Here is a 15785-nt window from a genome sequence, read left to right as displayed (position 1 = left end):
ATTTTAGATTTTTTATATTTAAAATGAGATGTTTATCCTGTATTTGATTGTGTTTATCTGCAGTTAGTTACACGAATTCAGATATGGGATGAAATCGTTTAGGGATGAATGGGTTTAAGAGTTTTAGCCAAATGCTTTATAATATAGTATAGATATATTTTAATTTTTCACATATTTGACCTGTAACCTACTGATTTTGTAACATTTGATGACGTGGATGTCAAGTTTATCTTCCGCTTTACCATAATCCCTTCGTATTCACGTCAATAAATGTTACAAAATAAGCAGATTACCGGTCAAAAAGGGTATACGATTTTTTTTTTCTGAAATTTTGTGAGACCAAATAAATAATATCGAACCTTTACAACAGAACAGTCACTACAACAAATTGGCTTTATTGGACACGTAGATTGTCTAAGTGTCTTAATAGAATACTTTATAGACTTAGTTTTATAGGACCAAACTATAAAACGTCTTATTTAAATATAGCAAGCTTTTAGGCATTTTAGCAAGTTTTTTAGGAGGCTTTTAGAATAAAGTGACATGTTAGCTATTTTATACGACACTTTTGAGAAATGTCTTATAACCTAATTTTTTTATAGGACATCTATGTTTATAGAACACTTTTTTTCAAATAGTGTCATATAAAATAGTCCATACAACACTTTATTTTAGAAGCGTCCAAACGAACTTGTTAAAACGCCTAAAAACGTCATATAAACCTATGTAGCACTTTTAGATATGACACCTTTTGGTTTGGTCCTATAAATTTAAGTCGTAATAAACGTCCGATAAAATCAACTCTGGTGCAGTGAATACAACTTCACAGTGTTTTTGCTGTGAAGATGTGGGTTTTTTTGTACCTTCACAATGTTCTGCTGTGAAGTTTCAATGTTATTTTATGGTCTCACGAGTTTCACGAAAACAGGTTGGTCTCACGTGAACCCAACCCAAACTTTATTGCATTTTGATGTATTTTGCTCTTTAACAATGGTTACAAACGATGGTTAAGATGGCGGATGCATGGTTAGGTTCTTCATTTTGAATACAAGAAGTTCACCGGGAACATCTCGGGTGCCGGCATGGTTCCAGGCGTAGGATTTCGAGCGAAAGATTGGGGACCTGCACCCCGATGGGTTGCTTTCGTGGACTTCTTTTTAGCTGCTCGAGCTACACACGCTGTGATTACGGGTGCCCAAAGACGTGTCGGCACCACCTACGCACAGCTTGTTGCAGCACTAGCTGCAGCTTATCAACTCGGTAAACGAATCCCGTCCCAAGATTTCTTGAGATCTTTCGATTCAAATATCCTTTCTCAACTCGGTAAACGAATCCCGTCCCAAGATTTCGGTTTATTTGGTTTACTCGAAACCAAACAATAATAACCGAACACTGAACTGAATTAACGAAATAAACAATTATAACTGAACCGAAAAAACCGGAAACCGAATAACCCAAATTTCATTCGGTTCAGATGGGGTTTTGGGTTTCTACGACACCCCGACTAGTTGTTGGTATGTTTAGATTTCTTCGAATATAAACTCGTTATTGGTGTAAATTTCAGACGAACACCGTTCCGGCCCAGCGAACTTTTCGTTCATCAGTAGCTTCCAGAACAATCTTCTGCATCGAGGGTTGCAGAATCAAGTCGGATGGGGTCATGTTTGGAACCGATTTGCCGGCCGGTTAAGTTGCCATAGCCAGCCGAACCAGTGTGCGCTCACCCCGGTTCTTCCGCCTGGTTGGTGGGACGGGCTGTGGCAGTCACCAATACCACGAGATATTCGAAGAATGGAAGCGTACGGGGTGAAACTAACGGGATTTGGGACTATTGACGAAAACCATCTTCGGGATTATTGTAAGGCTAGAAAATCTGCCGTAAGAACTCTTCCGATCACTCGTAAATGCATCGGACTGAAATGCGCTTAACGAACCCGATATCGGGTTCGTTAGGTTGTAAGTTTAGGCTTCTTTAGAAACATCGTTATATTCGTTTGGTAATTGTTTACACAACTGAAATCCGTATTCGATTTTACTACCGGTGGACTTGTTATGAAATGTATTTTTTGGGCACAACAAGGACAAAATGTACGAAATAACAACTTGTTTTTATAAATTTTCTTATTATAATAATGTACTTTTAAAATATTTTTTATTAGGGTATCGAACTTTAAAAATTTTACCCGTTATAGTATTAAGTAATCTTTTAAATTAAATTTACCCATTATACTAGGTTTCTTTGTCACCATCATCGTCCATGTAGGCTGTCCACATGTACGATAGTTCTGTCATGACATTTCTTATTATAACATTGTACTTTCAAAGTTACTTTATTATAACATCACCAATTTCTATTACAGCATTGTACTTTTAATTTTAATATTTTTTATGTTTAAACATTGTAAATTTAATCAAATATGTTTACTAAAATTTATAATATCAGAAATTAAACATGTTTACAAAAGATCACTATTTCACGAATAAAAATATTCATAAAAAACCATTCGTTCTAAAACTTAAAAAATCTTTTGCAGTAAAAAACGTTCTAAAACTTAAAAAAATCTTTATTTTCATCATTTTTAATAATCTGTTGGAGATATTTTAAAGACGATTTTTAACTTGTTATTTTTTTAAGCTAAATTCTTAAATTTTACTCAATGTTACCGAAAATGTATAATTTACATTAATAAATCAAAATTGAGGGTAGTTGATGAAACAACTCCTCCCACATGGATAGAAGATGAAAATTGTTAGCTCCTTGTAAGTATCAAGTAGTGAGCTATCAATAACTCCCACCATGATTTTAAGTTAGATTCGAAGTTATTCGGTCAGTCCATTGCTTTAGGCTTTGGGGGTGTTAGAAGTGGCACAACGTTAAAACTATCAAAAACCCATAATTGTAAATACATTTATGGGTCAAGGTTTTCTAAAAGAATTACACATATAAATTTATTAATCATGTAATACACAATATCATACTCAATCTCAAAAACGCTAAAAAAACAAAGTTTTATTGCTCAGCAAGTACAGTAGAATCATTATAGATTAGGGTTTCTTCCGCTCCACATATTTTGCACGGATGTTTAAAGCTAACATTTGTTAGGTTTCAAATCATGAAACCGACCCAACGTCTCCCCTCTCTCACTTTTTAATCCTCACATCAATCGTTCAAATATATGCGGATCGCTTTGTTCATGCTTTATTGCGTTATTGTCTTTTTTAAACTTTTGTTTTCATTTTACGGTAATCCATAATTGGGTTGGAGGAAAGAAGTCCGACATCTTTTGGGATAAGTCTAATATACATTATGTTTTTTTTTTTGTAAAGATAGACTTGGTATTGAAATAATCTGTTTTAGTATAAAAAAACTGTAAACTGTTTGGAACAATGGGAATGAAAACTTATTTATCCATAAAAAATTGTTGGTCTCGAATGGGATAACAATAAGCAGATAGTAATTGTAGAAGGGGAGGGGGTGAATACAGTTACACAGACATTTTTTTCAACTTTTTAATTCTTATTGATGTATATCAAGAATTAAAACACAAAGATACAATAAAGATTGTTGTGGAAGAAGGAAATGATAACCTAACCTAAACAATCTTACAAGAAGAAGAACTTACAAGAACAACACTGAGAGTACTTGCAAGAAAATGAAGAACACACTAAGTTTTTCTTTACACACATAAGACTAGGGGAGTAGAAGAAGAGAGAGCTGATTGTCTTCAACATTAAATGCATGAGGACACTTGTCACTTGAGACAAACTTTTGTAAAGATATGGTCAATTTGTATGAATTTTTTTTTGGATGGATTAGTAGCTTCAAACTGCTAGTTATAAATCTTCGATGCATGAAGATTTTCCTTCAATCCGCTTGTAGCTTCAAAATATCTTCAATCTTCAAATCAGCTACTATGGAGTCTTGGTGTGTAATTTAGACAGTTGATCCAGAGTACCGCATCGGTGACCTTCTGTCTTCACATCAGCTAGTCTTCGATTTTGCCAATGGCTTTAAGTATGTATCAAGACATCAATATACAAAGAAACCATTAACTACTAAGTATTGATAGAATAAAGGAACAAATCAGTGGATCATCACCAAATCAATAGGTGACCCAACAAAAATAGATCAGTTCTAATTACAAACAATTTCGTCGTGAATATCCTATTTTAAGAAGAAAAAGTAGAAAGTGTGAAAACATTTCTATTTCATTTATCATATGAATCATAAATGGAAACAAATATTAGATATCCGTAGAGTTGTTTGTTTTATAAATTTACAAAATAATAATTTAGAATGCATAAAATAAGACAAATAACAATCTGTTAAAGTTGAAATTATACAGTTTGTAGTACGCGTTTTTGCAAAAAATGACAAATCAACTAACATGATCTAAAGACACTTGTCAACATCTCACACTCTGTCGATCTTGTCATCAGATTATTACAGCTCTGATCACAACGATGACATTTTTATCAACAATGTCGTTCAAGAACATATATTTTTTGGAAGATTTTTGTCGGTTTAAAGAAATGATGCATACTTTTTCAAAAGTATCACTACTAACAAACCGTTTATAACTGTCTAAACAAAACACAGTTAAGTTTCAACATCTGCCCAATTCGATGGCGCCACAGTTCTCACAACATTATCGTGTTTTGAACTAGTGGTGCACATATAATTAATAAATGAAAGGACAGAGAATTCGTGACGAGATTTTCAATCGTCCTTTCTTTTAAACAACGTATACAGTTTGTTGGCTGCCACTTTTAATCCGATGGCCCAAATCGTAAAAGACGTATGGCCCCGTGACACATGCTACCCTTGACTCGAGTCACCAGCGCATCGACCATCTATCAGATCGTGGCGATACCAAACACGGTCTTCCAAAAAACCTGTTGTTATTGTCTACTTTGCAAGTCAATAATTTGACACCATTTGTACATGAAAGATTGATTGATAATATCATTGACAATATCATGTGAAAACAACTTTTGTACCTTCAATTGGTTGTTCAGAAAGTAAATTTTGTCCCCTTTTAACAATTTTTATTTCAAAAAGAATTATCACCGTAAAATAATACAGTAAATGGTTACTGTAACGGTTTTCTTTGGTAAACCAAACTAAACGAACGTAATATCTTCTACTTGGAAGCAGGGTCGGGTGGTGCAACAATTTTACCAGTTATTGGAGAGAGAAAAACTGTATTGCTGACACACAGTTCTAGACACAGAACAACTTGTAGAGATATAAACGTGTCAAAAAAAAACATTTAATACGCGATTTTGACGTCGGATAGATACGGTTATAATTTATTTTTCCGACGTCGACCAATCATGTTAAGCTTTTACGATAGTCGATAGAAAAAACGAACGACATGTGAAGGATGTCCAAGAGGTAGCAGGGTTTGATGGAGAGAAGACACAAGACCCACAACATTTTTGTATGGTTTCCAAAATGTGTTGTGTAACATTTATTGGCTTCGAATCTAAGGCGAAACCAGTTCGATTTTGGTTTCGAATGTGAAACCGATGGTTTTCGATCTGAAAAATGGTTCGGTATTTTGTCTCGTGTTCGTAGAAACCGACAACTAATAAAGACGATGAGTTTGTAAAACTGTTCCACGTAAAAAAAATGTTTTAATTACTTAAAAATTATTTTTTTATAAGACGTTTAATATATAAAAAAATTCAACAGTGTTTCATAAAAAAAACTTGTAAGACAAGACTTGGATCACGTGAGACCAGCCTGTTTTCGTGAGACCATTTTTTACACTTGAAACTTTACAGCAAAACACTGTGAAAGTTCGACTTTTTTTTTTTTTTTTTTTTTTTTTTGTTGTAAATTTTCAAGTGTAAAATTGTTGTCTCACGGAAACAGTTTGGTCTCACGTGAACCCAAGATGGTCTCACATGAACCAAACCCTATAAGACGTTATTTTGTCACTCATTTTTATGTTAATTCGTAAACCAGCCATTTTTTACGTAAATGCANTTGTAAGACAAGACTTGGATCACGTGAGACCAGCCTGTTTTCGTGAGACCATTTTTTACACTTGAAACTTTACAGCAAAACACTGTGAAAGTTCGTTTTTTTTTTTTTTTTACCTTTACAGCGTTTTGCTGTGAAAGTTCAAGTGTAAACAAATGGTTTCACGGATCTCATGAAAACAAGATGGTCTCACATGAACCAAACCCTATAAGACGTTATTTTGTCACTCATTTTTATGTTAATTCGTAAACCAGCCATTTTTTACGTAAATGCATACTTTTTACGCAAATGTCCATTTTATCCTTTTCTTTTTATCATAATAATGTGGTTAATTTACGCAAATCAGTAAAACATCTACGTAAAAGATAACTAGTTTAGGAATTAGCTTGAAAACGTGGCTAAAAATTGGCTATTTTAGTCAATTTCCCGTAAACAATTAACTAGTTGTAAAAAAAGTACATTATTGTCGTTGTTCACCAATTCCGTCATGTCGATGAAAACAACGTCTCAACAACTTGACCTCTGCATAAAAACCGCCATTAAAAAAAAAGAAAATCGTAAAATTTAGTTTATAAGGGTTTATATATAATCATATAAACTTTATATTATCGTCTTGTAAACCGTAATAAATTTATTAAAAATTAAACTTACAAACTACTGAATCTCGAAAATAAATTCTGATTCTGTAAAGAAAATTAAACGGCTTCGAAAACAAAGTAACAAAAAAACAGAATCCGGAAAGAATTAAAATACCTGTAAAACTTCGTTTTTCAAGAAAACGAACACCGAACACGTACCTCTTGCTAGTTGTACGTTTACGACAGCTTTTTTTATTGTCATAAATCGTACTATGATGTGATTTACGTTCTTGAAAACATACACGAAAACGTTACAGATGTACCTAATTTTGGATGCTTTCTTGATTTAAAAGAAAATAGCAAAAAATGTTGGAACAAATTAATAAAAAAAAGGTTGAAATTCTGTAGAAACAGAGAGTTTTATGGATCCTAAATTCATGGAACTCGAAGGGCAAAATCGGAAAGGGACCTTTTAAAGACGTAATCAATGGGTTGTTTATCAAATACTTATCCGGTAAGTGTTTACCGGTAATATTTAACACCATTATGTACTTACTGGGTAAGATTTTGGTCCACTAAAACGACATAGTATACAATAATTTACCCGGTAAGCGCTTACCGTGATAAAAGTCGTCGCCCTCACTTACCGGGTAAGACTCTCCATCATTATCTCATTTCTACCGGGTAAGATTCTTGGTCCTTACTATATTCATCCGATGAGGTAATGTTATTTGGTAAGCATTTACCTGGGCAAACGTTTGGTAACGGCCCCTAAGTATATTAATTAAGCTTTTTTATTTCATTAGTAATTAAGAGTTTTAATGATGGTTAATCTATATGCTAATTGCTAGCTTTTTATCTCCTCTTGCAAGTAACATAACATTCTCATAATACACACACACATATATATATATATATATATATATATGAAAACGGGTAAATCATGTATAAAATCAAATGTGATTTTACATTAAGGATCAACGTAAAGGTCTGCAGTCGACGTGGCACGCGACCTTCGCGTGAATCACATGTGATTTGCACGTGATTTTAGTGTAAAATCATAGTATAAAGATAGATGAGAAGATATTATCACGAGAAAGGAGAAACTTCCTATGCGAATTACTGGAAAAAAAAATCATTTGAAGATGCATATGTGAATATATATGAATAATCTGTAACGTGGATTCATATATGCATATTCAATTAGAATTTTCAATAATTCACATGTGAATATTTCATTACTAAAATGAATTTATTGAACATCAAATTGATTTATTATGATAATCATATATCAAATACATGAGAAACAAAATAACATGAGGTGTTAGATACCTAATTAATTAAGGTTTGATAATTTTCAACTAATTAAACCATGGATGGAAATGCAATCAAGTAGTAATCAAGAAAACCACAAGGATCCATCTGCATGATGCACGATCGAACCATGCATCAATCAGGATGAAAACCGATGATATGTATCGAGCTCGATCGATCACGCCGCAACTTCGATGGCGTGAGCTACGGGTGCTTGAGGTGGTTCGACAACCAAATGATCGTGGACGATATCATTCACGTTCTCGTTTAGTTTTGTGACGACGGGAATCGAACACATTAAAGCGCTCAGTCTCACGACGTCGATGATCTCTTGATCTCTTTTCTCCGAGATTTTTCGTTCTTCGGTTTCCAAGTTCTTCCCTTCTAATTCCGTCACTTTTTCGTCCGACACTTTTTCGTCGCTAACCGGCTTCTTGTTTTTGTATACAAAGTAAAGGATCATTTGAACAACACCGAAGGTGAAGCCAAGTACGTTTGGAATCTGTCATGTACATAAAAAGAAATTCAATCATTAATTAATTCGAATTTTTTTTAATTTAAATGTTAAAAAAAAGTTATAATCTTTTTCGTACCGCGATGTTGAAGTCGTGAAGAAGTAGACCGTAAAAGAACCATGTAATAGCGTTAAGGGTGAGCGCAGCCGATAGCAGAATCGGCATGTACTCAACGCTTTTCGTTTTAATAACTTGTCGCTGAAAAACATTTAATAATATAATATATTAAAAGAAATTGACGAGAATAACAACTGTTATTGTTACCGTTATTGTTATATGTTATATATATAGATATACGCACCACAACGCCCAAGGGTGCTACGAAAACGCACAAAGCGAAAATAAGACAAATCCATCCAACTATCGCGACCCGAGTAGCCCCATGTGCAAGAAACTGAGTCAGGGCAACGATCAATCCGAAGCCAACAACTATCATCAACACGATTAACTTCACGCTTTCGATCTGCAAACATAATATTTCCATCGATAATTGTTCTTTTCAAGATACAATTGATAACGAAAAAACCCTAATAGACAAAACTAACTAAAAAAGCACGATTCGCACATACCCTGGCCTTCTTCGGTGCGTAAATGAGGAAGAAACAAATGTAGAACGTCTGGATGAAGCAGCCGACGGAGTTAATGGTAATGAGAAGCATTGCATTGGACTTAAGCAACGCGTAGTATATCCAAAGCATCGCGCTGAATAATCCCACGACATACGGCACCGATTGAAACCCTTCTGTCGATTTCTTCTTGTAAACTTTATAAAACGTCGGTCTGCATTTTAATCACAAACGAATTAGCGAAACGTTAAACGACGAAATTAACCGAGATTAATTAAACTTAAGAGAAAGTAAGAGACTTACAATGGGGAAAGAAACACCATGAATGATACAACATTGCCTACACAACACATTCATAAAGCAACATGTTAGAAATTAAAACAAAGGGAAGTACTAATTCTAGTTTATGAACCACAAAATATTACAAGAAAATCCGTCTTTTAAAACGTTCGATTATTATCATCGAACATTTTATTAAAAACTTAAACACATTTTTAAGTTTATAAGACCAAAAACTATATGTATTGTTATCAATAGAAACACACCCAAAGGTACTAGTTTCCTTTATATATATATATATATATATGTATATATATATATATGTATATATATATATATGTATGTATATGTAGTAGTAGTAAGGAACATATATTCAAGTGTGTTTACTATAACATGCATGGTAATGTTATATATATATATATATATATATATATATATTCTCATGCATATAGAGCTAGAGAGAGAGAGGAATGAAGTGAGAGAGAGAGATTTAGAGAAAGATAGGGAGAGAGGGATGTAGAGATACAGGGAGAGAGAGAGAGAGAGAGAGAGAGAGAGACGGAGAGAGAGATTTAGAGAGAGAGAGAGAGAGAGATACCAAGAAGGCCAAATGCAAGAGTAAGATGAGCAAAGCTTCCTGAAGTCATCTTTTTGCTGTATGGAGTTTGAACACACACTCAAGACTTAACACAGACAGACAAAGAGCTGAACACAGACAGACAAAGAGGGAAAGAGAATTGCAAATTCTCTCTCTTCTTTCTCTCTCTTGTTATGAGTCCAGATGATGAGTGGTGGTGCATAGAAGAGGGTTGATTGAAGGGTTTTATAGGGGCAGAAAAGCCAGTGGGTCCCACCCCCATTTTTTCTTTAACTTTGCTTCTCATTTCTAACCCTTCAATTATTTTTCATTTTAATCTTTCCAAATGCAAAAAAGCATTTTGGTCATGGAAACTGGAAACTTACTTCATTGGTCCAATTTAATTAATATTAATATTTACTTTTAATGATTTTATTATTCAATTAATTAACAAAGTTTTATGTATAAATTGTTACAAAACTAATTAATAAACATCAAGAAACCATTTTTTTTATATTATATTACAATGTTTCAACTCTTTATTTTATTTTTTTCATTTGATTCGTTATTTCATGTTACGATTTTGAGTTGAATTAAAAATTATTGAGTTACTTTTTTTTAATGTGACCCTTTTGATATTGTCCCATAAATATAAAGAAACTCTTTGATGTTTTATTCATTATACACACATACATACATACATACATACATACATACATACATACATATATATAAAGAAACTGTTTGATGTTTTATTCATCATACACACACACATACATATAAATATATATATAAAGAAACTGTTTGATGTTTTATTCATCATACACACACACACATACATATACATATATATATATATATAGAGAGAGAGAGAGAGAGAATGGTTCAAACGAGAACACCTTCATAAGCCCCTTCACAAGTATTATCACATGTGATAAAGTTGTTGTTGATATGATACTATAATCCATCAAAACCATCACAGGTGATACTAAATCATAGACGTAAACAATATTTGACGTGGCCTAAGTCGTAGAACACGTCGTCCACACATCACAGGGTCCCCTCACGCGTATCATCACATGTAATAAGGGTGTTCTCGCATTCTCATAAAATAGAGGTGTTCTCGTTTAAACCACCACCTATTAATTAATACATATATATGTGTGTGTGTGTGTGTGTTACCGTGACGACATGAATTCATGTAGAAAAATACAGAAGGATGTTTAATAAAGATGAAATAAAAGAATATTAATTTATTTGTAATAACAATAACTTTAACAAACTTTCGTCTCGAAAATTATTACGATTTTTAACGACAAATTGCATAAAAATGCCGTATTTAGAAATAGTAATGTATTTTATTAGATACCAATGAATATTGATGTCCTCCTATTTATGGATATATTTTTTATATTAGAATCTAACTAAATGTTTCTAATATATATATATATCCATATAATAGCAACAAATTAAAACACATGTAAAGAGCTAGCTGTAGATACAAAATCAAATAATAAAAATGGAGATCCCCGATCGTACACGTTTTTTTTTATTATATCACTTGTTCTTTATACTCCAACGATACTAATTTCACGTAGACAAACTTTAATTTTTAACGAGTTTCGTTTATTAGATGATTTAGCAATTGAATTTATTTCGTTAAGTGGTTTTCAGTTAACATTTCCAACATATTTTAAAATACAGAAAATAGAGATTTTAAGGATTTTAATTAAATCCTTCAAATTTGAAGAAATCCCAAAAAAATAACCGTTGAAAGAAAATTGATTTTTTATTATTCCTACCGATAGAAATCCTTGAAATTAATATTTATAAAATAAAATAATATTTTAAAAAATGTATTAAATATTTTAATAATATAATTAATATTGTAATATATAAAATAAAAAGGCTTTTGGATTTTAAATGCATTTCTTGTTTTAAGATTTTGATTTTTGAGTCTATACATTAAAGAAAATTTGATGGAAATGCTTTAAACGAGTGCTAATAATAATTCTTTTGCACATCATATTAAGGGGGTGTTTGGGATTGTTTATAAAAACAATTTATTGACTTAATCAGGTGTGACACCAGTAATAAACATTTTTAGTGTTTGGATAAACAACTTATACCGGTGCCAAACCGATAATAAGAAGTTTTTGAAGAAGTTAAACTCTTCTGACTTATAATAAGTTGATAAGTACTTTTGTAGGAAAACATAAGTTGTTTCAAATTAGCAAATCCCAAACACCCCCTAAATCAACACACTTTGGATACAAAAGAATTCATATTGATATACAATATTCATGTAAATCAGATACTTATTACATATGGACATGGTAAATGGGTAACATGCTTGCCCATTTTAAGACGCGAATTTAGATAACTATTAATACCCTTAATTAAGTTGCTTGTTAGACATACCTCTTAATTTGAATTCCTAATAAACTTGCACTTTTTGAGGCTCAAATTTAGTCAAGTATCTTACCCTCCCTTTGATTACAAACCAAAATATGCTTATTACCTCCCATTTTCACGGTGGATGTTTCTTCACCAAGGTGCCACTTCAATTTCTTTGTGTCACCCACTATCTAATCTTGAAGGAATACAACTCATTATATTTACACCTTTTGCTTCTCTTTTTTTTTTTTTTTGCAATCAAGACACATACATATATATATATATATATATCTATATATATATATATGGATTTATCAAGGAAAAACTGAATTGTTTGTGGTAACTATGAGATCTAATCTCAACCACACAAATTAATAATCAATGGTTGAAAATAAAAGAAAAATTAATTACTGAAATTCCAAAAATAACTCTCTAATATTTAATGTGAGTATGTAAATAAGGGCAAAAGGGTTAAATTTTTTTTTTAATTTAATAGACTATTTTGAGCGCCCCAGAATCCCGGAAATCTTCTAAAATCAAAACAAAAAAAAACAAAATATCTGACAGTAAAGGTGTGTATAATCCATACGAGTGACGTCCCAGGTTGGAGCTCAAACATCACTCATTTGCCAACGGGATGCATGCATGATTTGATTTACCTTCCTCATGATATGGGATCGATGCATGCGATGGGGATCTTCTAGAGGGTAGCACTGATCCTTTTTTAAATTGGTTCATATATTAAGGACATGTAGTATCATCTCCAATTCTACTTCAAACCCGCTTTAGATATACAAAACAACTTCTGTTCCCACCATGATACTCGCAATGACGGGAGATCTGAATCCGATTATGAACAGGTCTTGCAAAATACTGTCTCGTGAGTCAAATTTCCATCTGTATTCTAGACTGAGAATGAGATGTGTTGGACCAATGGATGTTGCCATGTCAGCACCAATAATACTGGTGGGGTCAAGAGAATGGGACCCATGCACTAGCTTAGCTTAATTAAACATAATAATCTTGATGTGCTTATGTAAGCTTATCATATTTTGGAAAGTATTTTTGGTGGTATCATCTTATCTACCACCATAAATCTTGCACATTTCTTGAAATTCTAGAATCCCATTTTGAGATTAAGAATTAAAATTCAATTAAGTAATAATAAAAGTATGCAGTCTGATTGGTTTGAGCTTGTCTCCAAAGGTCAAAAGTATCAGGAGGTCTCAAGTTCAAATCCAATGAGGAATAAAAATCTCCTTGTAGCCACAGAGGTTCAAATGCGGTGACTCCGGGCTATCTGCAAAGCAGGTGGTCGTCCTGGGATTAATCGGCTCGCGTAGCGGGTTGGATATTCAGGTTAATAAAAAAAAGTGTCGATCATATACGACTAAAGAAAGGAAAAATATCTGATATATGGTATCATGTACAATTATATATGTAATCAAGGGAGAAAAAGGATCCGTAATAACTCGGGACAATAATTTTGCCCTTTTGGTGTTCGTCACACCTTACATTAGAAAAGTTATACACGTTTTGTATTTAATTGCTTCTATCTTTCAATCATCGGTTTGTTAGATTAATTGTGATCTTTAAAGCTACGAGAACGTTTTTGTCATTTATGAAATTCTTTAATATGAACGGTAAAATATTAATTCAATAACACAAAAAAAATTTATCAAATTAATAAATGGATGGTGATAAATAAATAAATTACTCATTTTAAAATCAAATTTAATGAAAGTATTTTTCATGATCAAGTATCACGTAAGCAAAATATTCTTCAATAATAACCACAAGGGTGGTGCCTGATTGGTTTGAGCTTGGCTCCAAAGGTCAAAAGTACCAGGATGTCTCAGGTTCAAATCCAATGAGGAATAAAAATTCACTTGTGGTCACGAAGGTTCAAATGCGGTGACTCCGGGCTATCTGCAAAGCAGGTGGTTGTTCTGGGATTAGTTGGCTCGCATAGCGGGTTGGATATCCAAGTTAATAAAAAAAAATATTCTTCAATAACTACAGAGTTGAAAAAACTTGCAGATCGAAATCAAAGTCACTAATATGTTAGATGATCGTTGATGGGCAAAATGATGAATTTGAATCTTATTAAAACCGGAAAACGTTGTGAGCGATTATACTGAAAATGTTCAATATTAATTCCAACCGGCTATACGATTCGACTAATTCCAAGACGACCACCTGCTTTGTGGGTATCTTGGAGTCACCGCATTTGAACCTTCATGGCCACAAGAGGATTTTCATTCCTCCTTGGATTTGAACCTGATACCTCCAGACACTTTTGACATTTGGAGCCTAAACTCAGACCAATCAGGCACCACCCTTGTGGTTAATTAAAAGTATTCATTATATCTTGAAACAAAAATAATATTAATTAATTTCTTATACAATTTTCATGAAATATCTATAACTTTGTTACGTTTATATGAACGATATGTATACATTAAATGGTCAAAATCATTACTTGTCCTAGATAGCAACTAGAAATATTAACGATACACAATTATTGGATACATGATTGCTAGCTAGCTGATGTACGTCTTTATATAAAACAAATCTTCATAAATCTTAATCTTGACCATGCATGCATGTGTTTCAGTGAACGGGGGAGCAACGGCTGATCCAAAAGCAAAGATACACGTATATAAAAGTTTAAAGCTTTTCTTAATCAAATGTGTGTTATTGAAAAACCCACGTAATCTGATTTTGAGGTATGATTCATTGCATACATACCAAAGTAGACAAAATTTTGGTCAATACAACTAAAAAACAGTATTGCATTTATGCCTAGTTTGGTAGCAGTATTGGACGTGTTATAAATTCAGTACAACATTTATTTAATATAACTTCTTTGTGAAACAAAGTTGTAATCTACACGGTTTACAATAAATATCAAGGATTAATATCTGATCATTTTCATCAGTTATTACGAGTCATCGTTCTTTTCCGAACCCTTAATGCACGAGTCCTACACAAATTGTCCCTAGTGTTAGTTTTGGAACCATGATGTTACATGTCACCTATGTGCTCATGATGGCAATTGTTAAAAGTGGAGTATAATGTCTTGAATTGTTAAAACAATTAACGATTATCAAGGTTTTTGGGACCATCGAGTAGTTCAAAAGTATATTTAGAGTCTAACGACGACCATGATGTTTCAGACTTTAACATTTATGTGTCAGTTTGTCGTTCTCTTTGCAACTCATCGTTAAACCTGTAACCCCTAGATGTACCTTAGTTTGAATTATGAAACTATATGTTAGCATGATTATGTTGATATTTTTTTTTAAATGTAACACCCACAATTTCACCTTCATTTCCTTTAATTAATAAATATTGGGAATCTCGTTTAAAATCTAATCGTCATCTAAGAAGTTGTGGATTAAACGTCTTTATAGCTGTATGGGTTGTTTTGGGGTTCAGTATGGAGAATCGGGCAAACTAGGGGACCAAAACAGTCTCTTGGCGGCTTCTTAAGTGGCTTTTGTCGCATGGGAGTCACCTAAGCCACTGTGGTATCAGTTCAAATAGAAAAGCCAACAGAAGGTC

General features: G+C 32.9%; 2 protein-coding genes across 2 annotated transcripts in view; one reads left to right on the top strand and one right to left on the bottom strand.

The window, feature by feature from the left end:
- The window catches only part of LOC112514870, a 9506-nt gene extending 7423 nt beyond the window's left edge, over nt 1-2083 (top strand). Inside the window, exons 6-7 of the mRNA XM_025121500.1 lie at nt 1032-1260; nt 1565-2083. Coding sequence (XP_024977268.1) covers nt 1032-1260; nt 1565-1929 — 594 coding nt within the window. The 3' untranslated portion in view covers nt 1930-2083. The remainder of the gene's footprint in view (nt 1-1031; nt 1261-1564) is intronic.
- Nucleotides 2084-7913: 5830 nt separating this feature from the next.
- LOC112514502 (bidirectional sugar transporter SWEET9-like) lies at nt 7914-10040 on the bottom strand. The gene is made up of 6 exons (XM_025121008.1): nt 9843-10040; nt 9269-9305; nt 8969-9179; nt 8701-8862; nt 8478-8597; nt 7914-8386 (listed from the first exon to the last, which is right to left on the bottom strand). The coding sequence occupies exons 1-6, from the start codon at nt 9889-9891 to the stop codon at nt 8063-8065; spliced, it is 903 nt and encodes a 300-aa protein (XP_024976776.1). The 5' UTR covers nt 9892-10040; the 3' UTR covers nt 7914-8062.
- Nucleotides 10041-15785: the final 5745 nt, after the last annotated feature.

Source organism: Cynara cardunculus (assembly GCF_001531365.2).
Source record: "Cynara cardunculus var. scolymus isolate 2C chromosome LG 6, CcrdV1, whole genome shotgun sequence".
In the NCBI taxonomy this organism is placed as follows: Eukaryota; Viridiplantae; Streptophyta; class Magnoliopsida; order Asterales; family Asteraceae; genus Cynara; species Cynara cardunculus.
This window is presented reverse-complemented; position numbering and strand designations above follow the sequence as displayed.

Bases quoted from the DNA above. Each gene is read 5' to 3' on its own strand.
- LOC112514502 (XM_025121008.1), bottom strand. From the start codon at position 9,891: ATGACTTCAGGAAGCTTTGCTCATCTTACTCTTGCATTTGGCCTTCTT. The intron at 9,306-9,842 runs GTATCTCTCTCT...TGTGTTGTGTAG, and splicing joins TCTTGCATTTGGCCTTCTTG to GCAATGTTGTATCATTCATG. The intron at 8,863-8,968 runs GTATGTGCGAAT...TTATGTTTGCAG, and splicing joins ACGCACCGAAGAAGGCCAGG to ATCGAAAGCGTGAAGTTAAT.